Source organism: Lytechinus variegatus, chromosome 10, assembly GCF_018143015.1.
Source record: "Lytechinus variegatus isolate NC3 chromosome 10, Lvar_3.0, whole genome shotgun sequence".
Classification (NCBI taxonomy): Eukaryota; Metazoa; Echinodermata; class Echinoidea; order Temnopleuroida; family Toxopneustidae; genus Lytechinus; species Lytechinus variegatus.
This window is the reverse complement of record NC_054749.1, coordinates 30,514,685-30,531,271: the sequence shown is the minus strand read 5'-3', so window position 1 is coordinate 30,531,271 and position 16,587 is coordinate 30,514,685. Positions and strand designations below refer to the sequence as shown.

Below are 16,587 nucleotides of genomic sequence, written 5' to 3'. Positions count from 1 at the left end.
TAAGTGTGGGACTTTCCTGAAATGATATTTCTATATTTTCTAGTTCACATGACAAGTCGTTCTCTCAAATCACAAACTGCTCTTTGAACAGTTTGTGAAGTTAAGTAAGAATGGAAAAACTGGGAGTTGGACATACAGAAGGTTGAGCATTTTATTCCTTTCCAATATTCCCAAGTTTATCCTGATTTTTTTGCTCTAATAGTGCGACTTGTAAATGGAACCAGCGCATACGGAGGATTCGTACAGATTCAGAACGATGGTGTATGGGGTGGTATCTGCGATTCTGATTGGACCATTGACGATGCCAACGTTGTCTGCAGGCAACTTGGAATGGCTGATGCAATGGCTGCGAATGCAACTTTCGCTGATGGTACAGAGAAAATTGCTGTCACCACTGCCAGGGAATATGCATGTGATGGAAGCGAGTCCACGTTGTCAGTTTGTAATGGAAGACCTGGGAATTGTAGGCAGCCGGTCAGTGTTACCTGTGCTCCAACTGGTAAGTTGGATATGATTATCATGAAAGAGTGATTGAGTAAATTATTTGTTTTATAAAATGGGTCAGAAGTATTGATTTGTTTTATAACATATTATTGTGATTGATCAGAACAAAAAAATTTATTTCCAGTTATAATGCAGTTCTGTTGGCTGATGGTTATTATTTCTTTCCAATTTTTAATGCAGTCCGATTAGTTAATGGTAGTGATCCATATGAAGGTAGAGTGGAGGTCTTGGTGAATGGAACGTGGGGAACTATCTGCGATGATCTTTGGGACCTTACTGATGCTCAGGTAATGTTTTTAGCTAAATCTTTTAAAGTCTTGGTTGGTAATTTGCAGTGCAATGATATGGAGTTGAATGTTATCCTCAACTGCTTGGAGGGGCATTGTTGAAACCATTTTCTCAGGGGTGATTTTTCATCAGTGCAATTGGTGCAGCACTGATTGGAAATAACTGAGAGAAAGTTATTCATGAATTAAAAAAAGAAGAAGTGACAATATGTTGTGTATGGTGCATCTTGTTTTATTCAAGAAGTTATATATGCTAAATTATGACCCTAAAGTCGCAACCAGTCTGAAAAATCCCATTTAAATAATTATAATGATTTGACAATGCACATATACCGTAAGTAACGGTGTATTAATCGCACCCGTGTATTAACCGCACCCCCAACTTTGGACTAAAAAAAAAAAAAAAAAATCTTACATTTACATGCATATTTGAGGTACGAAGAAACAAAATCTAAGATTTTAAGATTTCAAAGTATCCAAAGAGATTACCGGTATGCGGAAATCTGCTGTTCTTTATCAATTCATCTACAAATGTTAGAAAGAAAGAACAATCCCGACAATATTGGCAACTTACACACTCACCTCACAGTCACAGTGTACACGCACACACACAGCACTGCTATTACATTGCAAACTACTATACAGTACCAGTCATGCCAGTACATCAAATTATGATGTGTCTTTCCCAGCGTAGGAGGAAGAAACATTCACATTTCTTGCATCACAACCTCACTACCATTTTCAGAAATTTAATGTCTTAGCATGAATTTTGGATATGGGAATACAGGAAGGTTCAAGAAACAAAGAAATTGACATTTTTTCCAGTTGTTTTTTACGGCTTCATGCCGTCTCCCTCGTGCGTGGTTTACATGGTATCTTATGAAAAGCAAACAGGAAGGAAAAAAAAAGCTGGCGCGAAACGGGACTTTGAATAGCGCCAGCTTAAGTCGCACTATAACCACATCACAACGCAATCTCTAAGCTCACTCAACTCTCGCTCATCGGTGACAAAATATTACCGAGTATGCTTGGCGTCTCTTTTAAATTAGCCAGGGAACTTCACTACTTTGAATCGAGAATAAAGTCAAAATTAGTGTCATGAAGGTGGGTGCGTTTGTTATGGACAACATTTAATTAAGATCGTAATACCGGTAATCGCTTCCCATTACCCGCGGCTCATACCCCTCTAAACGACATTGCCTGGGCGGCTACGCCCGGCCACTCGATGTGTTGTGAACTGGCATACATCGTACATGTACGGGAAGGGTTACGGCGGGCCGGCTCAGACCCGTCACCGTGTATAAACCGCACCCCCGACTTTTGCTTCTATCCCGCCGAGAAAAAGGTGCGGTTAATACACCGTTACTTACGGTACGTACTGTACGTGCAAGAAGTAGAGCAACTATCTAGTTAGCCTGACTAGCACTAGTTACATTCAGCCTTGTCATAGTGTGCATGGTATGAATTGTGGACAGATATAAATGCTGCATAATGCCAGTCAATAGTTTCTGCTATAGTGTCCACTAATGACTTGAGGTAGACAGTCCATTTATTATATCGTTGAAAGTGTGAGGAATTCTCTGTATTTCAGGGTTGTAAGTCTGAAATCTGAGGGAAGCATATTTTTTGTTGCAGTCCCATTTCAGTTGAGATGATAATTAATTCTACATTTTAATTGATGATCTCATAGGATGAATCGAAATTCACATCAATCAATTTTTTAAAAACTTTTTGTTTGCAGGTGGTTTGCAGACAACTTGGCTACGGCTATGCCAGGCAGTCCTATGACCGCTCAAGGTTTGGTCCCGGAACAGGACCAATTGTCTATGATGATGTCCAGTGCACAGGATCCGAGACCCTCCTGTCTCAGTGCTCTAATAGCGGAAGCAGCAGTAGCAACTGTGACCATAGTGAAGATGCTGGGGTATCGTGTGCTTTGACGTCAGGTCTGTTTCTTTCTCTATGTACCCTCAGGGTCAACCCTTGACCGTTTGCCTCCTATTAAGTCCTAGAGTCAATCCTTGACCAATTGTGCCATACTCCTAGAAATTAATAGTCACTGGGTGATTCCTCTATAAATCTTATGGGATCACAGAATGCAGTAGTCAACAGGTTAGCCAATGGCCTACTATAAGTGGTTGGTATCTGTGTAAAGCATATGGGAATCACAGAATTCAGTTGTCAAAAAGTTAAGCCATTGCCTATAGAAATACAGTTGGCACGTTGAGGTTGTTGACATTGTTCCTTGCAAGAGCTAGAGTTTTCCAAATTTTGGAAAGTAATTGATTTCATGGATGTAAAGAGTAAATTTAAAGGTGACAGCAGGATGCTGTTTTATACAGTAGTTAATAGAGTTACCTATGACTTATGCACACCAACCTGAACATATTCTTGAGTTCTCTGTCACATTCTTAATCTTTTTATTTCCTTTGACTGAAGTTCAAATATGATATTTGTAAACTAGAATTTTAATTCGTCATGAGGACGAATTAGGTGATCTGTCTCTGATTTTATGAACACGAAGACAATCAGCATGTTTATTGATATAAATATGATCATCATGATGAAAACTGAACTTTTCTTACGAAAAGAATATGTTGAATACTCTTGAAAAAGAGGGAAATGAGAATATGTGAAATACATGTAGGTGTAGGCGATACACATTGTACATGTATATAGGCTTATTAAAACGATTTTAATCTACTTAATTGTGTGATATTTGAACTTATATACCTTGTAATGGTGAGTAAGGAACATTTGCGAAATGTTGAAAGAAAAAAAAAAGAAAAAAAAATTATGTCCAGTTTTGGGTTCGAACCGGGGACCCTAAGGACACAAGTCTGATGCCTTACCCATTGAGCTACACACTTCCCATAGACTTAACACATAAGCAAAAGGAGAAGATCTGAAATCCAATTTTGCAAGTGAAATACGGGCATGATCCCGGCATCTGATTGGAAAATGGAGACCACACTTGCGATAGCTTACAATCTCAGCTACAACATACTCAAAGCTCAGAGAAAACCAACAAACAGAAATGGAGATATGGCTCACGAACTAGAGGAATGTAAAATCCAGTTTTGAGAAAAAGTCATTTCCCATAGAGATTGCACACAAAATGAGCGAAAATGACATGCCACTATAACTTTCCATTTTTCAGGATGATCCATTCCCTTAAAAGTGAATAAAGGCATCAAATTAGAAAGAGTATGTCCTCAGCTACAACATATTGGAAACTGAGCGAAAATTGACCAATATTTACAGAGTTAAAGTCAAATTTGCATAATTATGATGACGTCATAAGTAGCAAAATGGGAATTTTGAGTTCCGACGCCATTTTGATGACGTCATGATATAATTTCGGGTCAAATGCGACATGAAATCACATCTCCCATCCATACTCTATTCGAATATGAAAAAAAAATGGGGGTCACCGTACTACTTTAAAAGCTATAATGAATTTTGTATAGGCATGTTTTTGCACATATATTGTCTATGGTAAGTGCGCGCGCGCATGCTGTAAACTTTGATAGAGGCTAATTCCTTTATTACTTGTCGTAGAAGGTTGATCAAGGTATCAAATTGTTCAGAATTTTATTATCGGTGCATTGATATGAAAAACATGGCGATCCTATGTTGTATAGTGCCGTTATGCGCGAGAACGCGCGCGTAACCATTTTTTGAAATGCTTAAAATCACCTGAAACGTACTCTGTTTTGGTCAAAAAGCGATTTTGAGCATTTTAAAATTTTGACGCGCGCGTACGCACACGTCGTGACCTTTACATGACCTTTGATGACATGGACAGTTGACCCTTGACCTGAAGTTAATGTGATGTAAATATGATTAATTTTTGATGATTGATAATGGAGATATGATTGATAATGTGAATTTACAAAATGGCGTCTAGATGACGTCATGATGACCTTTTGACCTTGAACTTGTTTCGTTCACATGACATGATAAGTCCCCATATCTGATGATATTTTGAAGATAATTGATAATGTAGATTTGGAGATTTTATGGTAACAAGAAAAGTGTGGAAAAATAAAAATTAAGAAATAAAAAAATAAATAATAAAAAAGAAAATTCTTACGAAATTAATAGTTGATCTGTCGATTGACAGATCACCTAATTAAAGATATTGTTGTAAAGTATTTGAAAGATAAATTTAGTGTTTGTCAGTATTTGATCAGGGCCATAGGAATTCAGGATTATTTGTTAAAAACACTGGGGAATTTCAGGGTATCACATTAAGCACCGGAGCATATTCCATTGTGTGTAAACGCAAGCTCAACTTGCAAATGGCTTCATGAAACAGCCCCCTCTGTTTTAATTGCCAGAATCTGATGAGAGTGTACGCCTTGTGAATGGTGTTACCGAGTACGAGGGTCGAGTAGAGATTTTCTGGCAGGGTAGCTGGGGAACTATCTGTGACGACAGCTGGGACTTGTCAGATGCTCATGTTGTCTGCCGCGAGCTTGGATTCAGCGGTGCCCTTGAAGCCAAGACACGGGCCGCCTATGGCCCTGGTTCCGGTCCAATCATCCTAGACAATGTCCAATGTGGAGGACGTGAGTTGACTGTCTTTAACTGTCAGCATGGAGGGTTTGGTGTTCATAACTGTGGACACCCTGAGGATGCTGGCGTTTCCTGTATCCCACCAGGTAGGACTTCTTTCAACTCACTGAATTCGGCCATTGGGGTCCTGTACACAAGCTAATTTGAATTGTAGAATTCAGTGTTCAAGGGTTAACTGGGCAATAGCTGGTGTCCAACATAGACTCTGAAATGTAAATTTGTATGTATATATGAATTGTCTTTGATGTTTTTGGTGTAAACATCCAGCATCGAGTGATTTGACAACGAAAGTCTTACTTGTTCATAAAAATCAAAACATGGTGTTCTAGAACAACATGGAATGTGGTCATAATGTATTAGTTCCAAGATTTTTTAATGATTTTTTTCCTGACATTTTGTCAAAGGTGTTGTTTATACATAATTTGAAGTCTTTTTATGATTTTTGTAATGTGAAGTGTTATTTCTGAAATAATAGATTAATTCAAGTAACATGTTCGACTAAGATCATGGAATGTAAGCAATCACAGTCTGAACTTTTACTTCAATATTGCCCATAATAATTTTTTCACAACCTCACAGCAAATACCACCACCCCTCAGCCAACTGTATCACCAACTGCAAATGCAAGCCTTGACGTTCGGCTGGTAGGTGGGCAGGTTCCCTATGAGGGTAGAGTGGAACTCCTCCATGACGGAGAATGGGGTACGGTTTGCGATGATCTCTGGGACACCTACGAGGGGAATGTCGTCTGCCGCCAGTTGGGATTCGGCCCTGCGATCCGTGCGCCCCAGGGAGCCAACTTTGGGGCCGGTTCTGGACCCATCCTCCTTGACAACCTATCCTGTAATGGCTCAGAAGCATCCCTTTGGCAGTGTCAACACCCTGGAGTTCGAATCCACAACTGTGGCCATTCAGAAGATGCCAGTGTCGTCTGTACTGATCCAGGTTTGCTATCTCTTCCCCTGTCCAGTCATGGTGCAACAAAGCTTAGTAGTATTTGGGGAACAGTACAATAGGATAATATGAGGTGTCAACATAAAATGATATGGAGGCAATTTACATTGTGTCTTTGCAAAGCAACTCCAACTGCCCACCCAAATTAATTCTTTGTAAAAATTAGTTTAGATGTATTAGGCTAAGAATATTCTGTCCAATTCACTTGGACAAACTGCTGGCATAATCTGTAGGTGGTATGGCCTGCTGGAAATGAGCAAGCATTACTCTGAAATATTTTTTGTATCACCTTTACTCAATATAAAACATTGGAAGTACATACAATGAAAACAAGCCCAGAATACTCGTTATTTCAGAACAATGTACAGAACTAACGATTAAAAAAAAGTTGACAGGTAAACAATATGACAAGAAGCTTTACATAAATCATATTTACTCTGAAAATGAAATATAAAGAATGATTGTAAAAAAATCAATGAAACTGTGTATGTCTTGAAAAATTGTTAATATGACTGACTTGATTATTCCTGTTGTAATTTTTTTTTATATATGATTGACAACTTTGTTTTTGCTTGGGCGATACCTGTCTGATCTGAAGTTTTTTCAATTTATGTAATTTTTTATTTTGGAATCCTGAATGAAATGTGTATAACATTTGTCGCAATAAAATACATCATCATTTTTAGCTCATCTTGAAGGCAAGATGAGCTTATGACGTGGCGTGGCGTCCGTTGTCTGTCGTCCATCCACAATTTCAAAATGCTACTTCTTCGTCATTTCAAGTCCAATTTCAATTCTGTCTGCTTTATATGATAGCACTAGGTTGGGGATTCAAAACTTCTACACAGAATTTTGAAATTCATTGAATATGCTAATTTATGTGCGTTTTTCAAAATTCACAAAAGATATTCTTCTTTATTTGTTGACCGATTTTGAATTTTTTGCTTCCATCTGGTTGAGCTTCATGAGGTTCACCAAAGTTCTACACAGAATTTTGAAATTTTGACCAGAACAATTTTTATGCTAATTTATGCAAATTTTTAAAAATTCACATAAAATGCTTCTTCTTCTTTATTTGTTGACCGATTTTGATTTTTTTTTCTTCCATCTGGTAGAGCTTCATGAGGTTCATCAAACTTCTACACAGAATTTTGAAATTTTGACTAGAACAATTTTTATGCTAATTTATGCGAAATTAATTTATTCATATTTTTAAAAATTCACATAAAATACTTTTTCTTCTTTGTTGACCGATTTTGAATTTTTTCTTCCATCTGGTAGAACTTCATGAGGTTCACCATATATTTACACAGAATTTTGAAATTTTCAGTAGAAATTATTTATGCTAAGTTATGCAAAATTTATTCATAAATCACAGAAAATGCCTCTTCTTTATTTGTTGACAGATTTTGATTTTTTTCTTCCATCTAGTAGAGCTGCATGAGGTTCACCAAACTTGTACACACAATTTTGAAATTTTGTCCTGAAAATTATTTATGCTAATTTATGCAAAATATATTCATAAGTCACAAAAATATTTTTTCTTCTTCATTTGTTGATCAATTTCAATTTTGTTTGCTTAATATGATAGCTCGAGGTGGTGATACAAAATTTCAACACAGAATTTTGAAATTCATTAAGTATGCTAATTTATTCATATATTTTCAAAACTTCCCCAAAATTATTTATTTGCTAATTCATTTTGATTATTTTTGTTCCATCTGAGAGCTACATGAGGTTTACCAAGGTTCTACACAGAGTTAAGAAATTTTGACTAGAAAGTTATTTATGCTTAATTTATATCAAATTTATTCATAGATCACAAAAATGCTTCTATGTCATTTCTTCATCAATTTCAATATCCTCAATTTATGTCACCAATATCATTCACTACAGTGTCAACTGGGCTGAAATTAAAATTGTGTTAAATTTTGTTGCGAGATGCCGGATGAGCTCCACATCATTAATGTGCTAGTCTTGATTATTCTTCTACTTTTTATCAAGTTGGAATAGAATTTGTGAAGATTTACTATAACATTTGTGTCATTTTGTTTAGCGATGCCTACTTCAGTCCCAGATAATGCTACAGAAGGAGCGATTCGATTGGTCCAAGGGGAAGCCATATATGAGGGAAGAGTGGAGATTTTCTTTGATGGTTCTTGGGGGACAGTTTGTGATGATCTGTGGGATATTCAAGATGCCCAGGTAAGCATTGAAATTGCTATTTATTCTTGAAATACATAACTTTATTAGTATGATTTCCACATGACGAAAACCTCTCGTTTAAACTTTGAGTCATTGCCTTTGAAAGAGGGGAGAGTTCCAACTCGAAGAAGCTTATCAATGAAAGTAAACACAAGTAGCCCCTTGTGGGCAACAGTTAACCGCATCAATGAAACCCATCTAATAGGTTGGATAGTCTTGTACTCAGACATTTGTTGGCGCAATTTATAGTCATTCATCTCTCTCCCCCTCTCTCTTTGCTCCTGCCCCGGGGGGGGGGCACTCAGTATATAATGCATAGTGGGTATGTGCCGCGGAGGGGACCCCCATTTTCACACTCAAATTTCCGTTCCAAGGCATAGCATTTTTGTCTTGAGAAAAAGAACAGAGAAAGCCGCTCCAAGGCATAGCATTTTCTTCTTATCGTGAAAAGCGAAGAAAGAAATCCGCTCCAAAGCTTCGCATATTTTCCGTTACGCCGTTCCGGTCGCATTGATCTGCTACAATGAGCCGAAATTTTGGTGAAAGGCGGCCGCTGAGCGAGGTCCGACCATTTCCTCTGTGCTAGCGCACCCGGCGCCCGTGCCGCCGGGCTAGCTGTATGCACGTATGCCCGTTCCATGGGGATGCATATGCGCACTCACATGCAGGCGACTCGTTCCAAGGACCCCCGTTTTCACAAACATTTGTAGTTCCGAAGCCCGTTCCGAGGACCCTCCTTTTTACAATTAGCCCGCTCCGAGGCCCCCGTTTTTTGTCTCGCCCGCGGCACACCCCCACCACTTTTTTGGTCGAGTGCCCCCCCCCCAGGCTCCTGCCTGTATCACTTTGTCATGGTCATTTCTCCCTCTCTCCCTCTTCTATACTCTTACGCTTGATATCATCATTCATTGATTCTTTTTTTCTTCTTTATCTCTCCCTCTGCTTCTTCTTCTTCCCTTCTGCCTCATCCTCCTTCCTCATTCTCCTAGCTGTTTCACTATCTACTCCACTTTCCATCTGTGCAATTAATAATGAGTGCATACTCTCTCTTTAATATCTATTGCGATCTAATTTTTCATACTTTAAGAAATATTATTTATTAGGAGTATTATCATTGCCACGCTTAACCTCATAATTCCATCATTTAATTAATAGTTATGAAGTGATTCACACCCCTCTCATTTACATTAGAAACCAAAAATACACTTATAGAACAATAGTCTGGTCTATGAATTAGACTAGTCAATGATAACGAGTTTGCTGTCTTTCAGATTGAAACACTGACTTCCGAGTTCCCGAAGACTGTCTACATGGGAAACTCGGAAGTCAATGTTTCAATTTAAACGAGGCAAAATACGAACACATGAAGAGCGTTGACAGCACGCTCAGCAGAGAGACACTGAATATAACATATCTTGGCTTATACTCGGTCCTTTTCAGAAATTCAAAGTTATATCTGGGGTAGCTATCAATTTAAGAAGTCTTATTTATAAAATGAAGATGAAATAACTGACAAGAAAACGAATCATGATGTCCAGAAATTCAAGCTAGTCAGATTAATCTGCACTTGCGGTAAAACTAAAAACCACAGCCAAGGTCAGTGATGGGCGATGACTATTGTGTAAACAACATATTTTGGCAACTCCCTTCGCAATGCAAGTTGATCATGTCTGTGTTTAGAGGATTCTTGAGTAATATTTCATCTATTTCCAATCAAATTTTCATGCTTTAAAGCTTATTCTGGGATACAAATTCTTGTTAACAACTTCTCCATTATAATATTAAAAAGAGACAACTTTTGTGACAGGAGAGTATCATTCAACCATGCAGCTCAGTAGGAATTTAGTAGTTGTATATTTTGTGGTTATCAAGTCCTTTATGCCCTTATCACACTCGAGGGCATTCTGTGGTCTGGGGGACAGATAAGGTTTCTTGGGGTGCTGCAGAGAAGTCAATGTTTCAATTCCGAGTTTGCCAGGGCTAACTCGGAGAGATTTAAACAGGAGATTTTCGTAATGCATAAAAAAGTCATACATTGCAAGAACTTGAAAACAATGTATAAATTTGTGATTGATAAACAGTAAGACATATGAATCCCCAAAAGAGTATCTAAACAAAACATTAAGTATTTCAATGGTTTTATTTTACAATTATATTAACCAAATTCTAATTTAATGCATGGATTGATTTACATATTACATAATTTTCTGCCATGCATATTTGAATCATGATCTTCCTGTGGCTGAGGTCTTTTAGGCCGTCATTCCCCCTCCTTGCTTCTACTGACAAAATTAAAAATATCCCAGGGTTTTAGGGTTAACACTTATAGGCCAGTGCAAGCTGTGTCTGATGTTGCATTTTTATGTATCTTCTTGCTTCTCAGCTATTTTTATGCCCCGCAGACAAAGTCCGGAGGGGGCATTAAACGTTGCCCCTGTCCTTCTGTCCCTCACTTGGTTTCCGTGCAATAATTCGAAAAATATTTAATGGATTTTAAAAATTTTGGTGTGTCGGTAGATGACACCAAAATACAGGCTTAGTTCGAATTTGGAGTCCGAAGGTCAAAGGTCACAGTTCATTGAATATGCGATTTGGTTTCCACATAATAACTTCTGAAATATTCAACAGATTTTTAAAAAAAATTGGGTGTCGGAAGATGGCACCAAAATACAGGCTAAGTTCGAATTCAGAGCCTGCAGGTCAAAGGTCCCAGCTCATTGGATATGCGAGCTGGTTCAAAGGTCTAAATTTGTTTATTATACATATATGCATATTGGTTTCTGCACAATATTAAGTTCAATCATATTGAATGAATTTCTGATCGCGGGGGTGTCTGTGTCCTTTGGACACGTCAGATTTCTGGTACTCTTTATACATTCTTCTTAAACACATTGGGAAATGCTGAGTGGAATGTACTATAAAGTAGCTATTATGATTATCATTATCCAGGTTGTGTGTAGGCAGCTTGGCTTTGGCAATGCCTTAGAGGCTGTCACCATGGCCAGGTTTGGGCGTGGTATTGGCCCTATCATGCTTGACAACGTAGCTTGTCAAGGAGTCGAAGAGATGCTGATGGATTGCTCACATAGCGGGGTGACCGTCCACAACTGTGGCCATTCTGAGGATGCTGGGGTGAGGTGTTCCTTCAATGACACAACAACAGGTAAGCACCTGAGCAACAGCAGAGTTGCCTGCTGTCTTCATTCAGTTTTTTACGAGGTTTCGCTTATAATGGAGATATCATTATGGAATTTGTGTTTTTAATAGCACAAAGTCATTGAAGTAAATATTTAAAGACTGCTTCCCCCCTTAAAAAGTTGATGATTTTCAAACAATCCAAAGATTCTGAATATGTTTGAATATTAGGGGTTTAATTTAAGTTCATATTTTAATATTGTATTTCAAGCAAATGTCTGGTTAAGGTATATATATCCACCACTAAACAAGGCATAATATTGAGTTAAGTCAAGTTAAAATGCCAAAAGAACGGTTTTTTTTCTAGTTCTCATTTTGCATTTCTGGGCCCTGTCTTACAAAGACTTGCAATTGATCCGGTCAACCACAATAACGGAAAGCCAGCAAAGTCATTCAAAATGCTTGTTCAAAATATTTTTAAGATATGATGTATATTTACACATTCATCCTTTTCTTAAAAATTCAATGTGCATCTCTTTGCTTACAATTAAAATTTCCTGTAGAAAATATATGACTATTATGGATTTCCATGTAGTCGAGGTTGACCAAATCAATTTTAACTCTTTGTAGGACGGAACCTAGATTTAATGTTTAATTTGCAAAACAGAGCCCTGTATTAACACAAAGCTTTCATATCGATTGATCATCGGGATGAATTTAATGATTGATTACATTGACCTGTATGTACAATCCATCATAGAAGTCAGCTGTACAATCTATCACTAGTACTTTGTCATGGGGTCCTGGTTGCATTTCCTAATCTAAAGTATCCTCACATGTTCTGACTTGTAGGAGAATTACCGGAAGAAGGCGATCTTCGTTTGGTCAACGGAGAGAACATGTATGAAGGGCGCGTGGAGGTCTTTTTCAACAGCCTCTGGGGTACTGTTTGTGATGATGCATGGGACATGCGTGATGCCAATGTGGCCTGCAGCCAGCTAGGTTTTGGGCCAGCCATTGCTGCGTATACTTTGGCTCACTTTGGCGCAGGTACTGGAAGCATTCACTTTGACAATTTAGGCTGCACAGGGAATGAGGAACGATTATATATGTGTGACCGTGCAGCCCAGCAGAATTGCAATCATGGGGAAGATGCAGGCGTGAGATGCAGCGAACCATCAGGTAAGTCCATCCTTATCATCATCTTCTTTATCATCAGCATCTTCTTTGTTATCATCATCATAATGATCTCATCAACATCAGCATTATTGTATTCATCACAATCATCATCTTCCTCATTACAAGCATCATCACCATCATCACATCCATCACTGTTATCATGATTGGCGTCACCATAATCATCATTTTTATCATCACATTCATCAACATCCATCATCAGCAGCAGCACCATCATCATCATCACCATAATCACATTCACCACTATCATCATGATTGTCATCATCTTCATCATCATCACCACCATCATTATTAGATTCATCGTCGTGACCATCAACATCATCATCACCACCATCATGACCGTCATTATCAGCTATCACCTTCATTTTAGGAATCTGCATTTTAATATTTTTTTTCAAAACTTCTCTTAATTGGAAATCCCCCCCCCAAAAAAAAAAAAGATTTTGTTTGAACAAGATTAAATGGCCAAAGTTCTTGGCTCGTTAGAGGATATCAAACATTTTTTTACCCTTTACCAAAACGATAGATGGCCTTTAAATATTGTGAAACCTGTGACATCGGAGCATCTTGAGCATTCTGTCATGTCAATATGTCCACTTCAAACCAGCCATCATAAACCAACATCCCTTTTTTTCAAGGTAATTGTAACTATTCCGCTGTGACCACATTGTCATCTTTTTCACCACAGCTACCAACGTAACAGAGCCAGGAACTGTGCGTCTTGTTGGTGGATCAGGCCCACATGAAGGCCGTGTGGAGGTGTTCATCGATGAATGGGGTACAGTCTGTGACGATCTGTGGGACCTAAGGGATGCCAATGTGATCTGCCGTATGCTAGGCTTCTTCAATGCCACCGAGGCCCTCACATCCTCCTACCGGTTTGGCTCTGGGGAGGGTCAGATTCTGCTGGATAACGTTAATTGTGTAGGGTCGGAAACCAACATCGTTGATTGCCCAGCTAATCCACCAAGAACTCATAATTGCCAGCATTCTGAAGATGCAGCAGTAGTCTGTTATACACCAGGTGATGCTCTCTCTCTCTCTCTCTCTACCATAGTAAACTATATTGTATTGTTTTACCATAGCTAAAAAATTAAGATTTATAACATTATGTATGATTATAACTCTTTATTATGCCATACTGTTATACTGTTTTGTAAGAATTTTACTGGGGGAGCCCCCCCCCCATAAAAAGTTGATTTGGATAGAAAGAGAAAAGCAAACAAGCCTAACATTGAAAAAGTCATCAATGTCAGATGTAAAATAATGTTAAAGTTTCACTCAATTTTACAAAATAGTTATATGCACATCCTGGACGGTATGCAAACGAGGGAACTGATCACATTACCACTCGTTATTTCTTCTGTATTTATCATATGACAAATGAAATGTTTCAATTTTCTTTCCAGTATAATGTGAAACAATTAAAGTTTGACTTCTCCCAGGTCATGGACAATTGACATTTAATGAAGAGTACTCTCATTGTCAAATCTGCAAAATATAAAATATTGTTTAATTCTAACAATGAAATATAAAATAAATAGATAGTGAATAGCATCATGGATACTTTCATTTGCATATCACTACGTTGCATGTACAACTGTTTTAGGAAAAACCAGCTTATTTTGAAAGGGTCATAACTTTCTCATCTTTGTCTCGCCCACCAGAGGTAAAGGCGAGACTTAGGGATCCAAATGTTGTCTGTCGTTCGTCTGTCGTCCGTCACAAAACTATAATGACACATAACTCCACAACCATAAGTCGCTTTTCAACCAGACTTGGATAGTAGATGGACTTGGGGGACCTGCATGTTATGCTGCAGTCGGAGGTCACATGGTAATGTCAAAGGTTATTTTCAGGTCAACGTTAAAGTTTACATGTAAGACTCTCTTATGACACCTAACTCCGCAACCGTAAGTCACTTTTCAACCAAACTTGGATGGTAGATGGACTTGGGGGACCTGCATGTTATGCTGCAGTCGGAGGTCACATGGTAAGGTATAAGGTCATTTTCAGGTCAACGTTAAAGTTTACATGCAAGATTCTCTTATGACACCTAACTCCGCAACCGTAAGTCACTTTTCAACCAAACTTGGATGGTAGATGGACTTGGGGGACGTGCATCTTATGCTGCAGTCGGAGGTCACATGGTAAGGTCAAAGAAGGTTATTTTTAGGCCAACGTTAAAGTTTACATGCAAGACTTTTATGACACCTAACTTCGCAACCGTAAGTCACTTTTCAACCAAACTTCGATTGTAGATGGACTTTAGGGACTTGCATGTTATGCTGCAGTCGGAGGTCACATAGTAAGGTCAAAGGTCATTTTCAGGTCAACGTTAAAGTTTCCATGCAAGACTCTCGTATGACACCTAACTCCACAACCCTAAGTCACTTTTCAACAAAACTTGGATGGTAGATGTATTTAGGTGACCTGCATGTAATGCTGCAGTCTGAGGTCACATGGTAAGGTCAAAGGTAATTTTCAGGTCAACATCAAAGTTTACGTTCAAGGCTCTTATGACCAGTGTTATTCCATCCCAGTCATTTCACAATGAAGTTTCGATACAATTCTGTTGCGTGCCCTCGCAAATCACAATATTTCTGGTTATTTTTATAAGTGGGCGAGACACAAAATTGCTTTTGCCTTGTCTTGAAATTTTCAGCATCATTCTTGTTTAATTTTTTCGCTTTTTATTAAAATCACCTTTTGTTGGGCTGGACTTGCCATTTAATCTGCAAGCATTTCATGTTGCCTTCTCAAGGTCTCGGTACCAATGGCTCTGTGACCTTCATCGCCGAGTCTGCCAGACGAGGATCCGGCCTAGTCAACATCTCTGTCAATGACCAGGGGAGGTATATCTGCGCCAACAACTGGTCTATCGAAGATGGTAATGTGGTTTGCCGTCAGATGGGTCTCGGTTATGCAACCCGCGTGTATACGGTTGTGATTTTTGCTCCGTGGTTCGATGGCGTGGGTGGTCTACAATGCAACGGAAGTGAACTGAACCTGTTGGAGTGCAGAGGGGCCACGTTGGGTACCTGCCAGACTTTAGATGCCGGTGGAGTGGAGTGTTCTACCAATGGTGAGATGTTGTTGTGTGAAAGAGGAGAGAAGTTAATTTGTACCAGGGGCTTCTTTGAACTGGTAGATATCTTAGACATCTCAGGGCATTATAAAATGTCAACAATGATACAAAATGGTAGTAGTTGGGAAAATCTTGTCCAAAAATACATTTTTATCAAAACTTCAAGAATAGGACAGAAGGGTCTCTTCTTCTTGGGTCACTACACAAGACCTGTCCAGTAGAGGGTACAAGATCCAGCATTGGGGTTAAAGGACTCCAGATCTTTGGCAGTGCATGGCTCTGGTAGGATGGGACAGACCAAAAGTTGTTGCATCATTTAATCCTCCCCACAGTCGCAGGCAGTGTCTCCATCCCTGCTGTAGCCCCATTGCACGAGGACTTTGCATCGTTCTGTTACAGCCCTTAGGTGAATATTAAAGGCAAAGCCAGGTTGGCCGTTCCTCACTTGAACCTGGGAAAATGGGTAGCGATACTTTTGATCGTTTTGTTTGAATGAATGTTGACTGCTTGTTATTTCCCTTTCTTCATTTGACCAAAATGCAAAGGCCAGTATTAGGCTTAGACTTTTTGGAAGTAAAATCACACTTTCTCATTCCTTGTTAAATCTATAAAACCAAAAAGTAAAAAATCTGATAT

The 16,587-nt window shown here is 38.7% G+C and overlaps 1 protein-coding gene across 2 annotated transcripts in view; it reads left to right on the top strand.

Moving 5' to 3' along the window:
* LOC121422969 (deleted in malignant brain tumors 1 protein-like) overlaps nt 1-16,587 on the top strand; it is a 64,766-nt gene that overhangs the window by 22,267 nt on the left and 25,912 nt on the right. For both annotated transcript variants that reach the window (XM_041618218.1, XM_041618219.1), the window contains 10 exons: nt 203-499; nt 685-791; nt 2,533-2,737; nt 5,135-5,458; nt 5,952-6,317; nt 8,383-8,531; nt 11,481-11,694; nt 12,519-12,848; nt 13,552-13,887; nt 15,628-15,948. In XM_041618218.1, the coding sequence (XP_041474152.1) occupies nt 203-499; nt 685-791; nt 2,533-2,737; nt 5,135-5,458; nt 5,952-6,317; nt 8,383-8,531; nt 11,481-11,694; nt 12,519-12,848; nt 13,552-13,887; nt 15,628-15,948 (2,649 nt within the window). The remainder of the gene's footprint in view (nt 1-202; nt 500-684; nt 792-2,532; nt 2,738-5,134; nt 5,459-5,951; nt 6,318-8,382; nt 8,532-11,480; nt 11,695-12,518; nt 12,849-13,551; nt 13,888-15,627; nt 15,949-16,587) is intronic.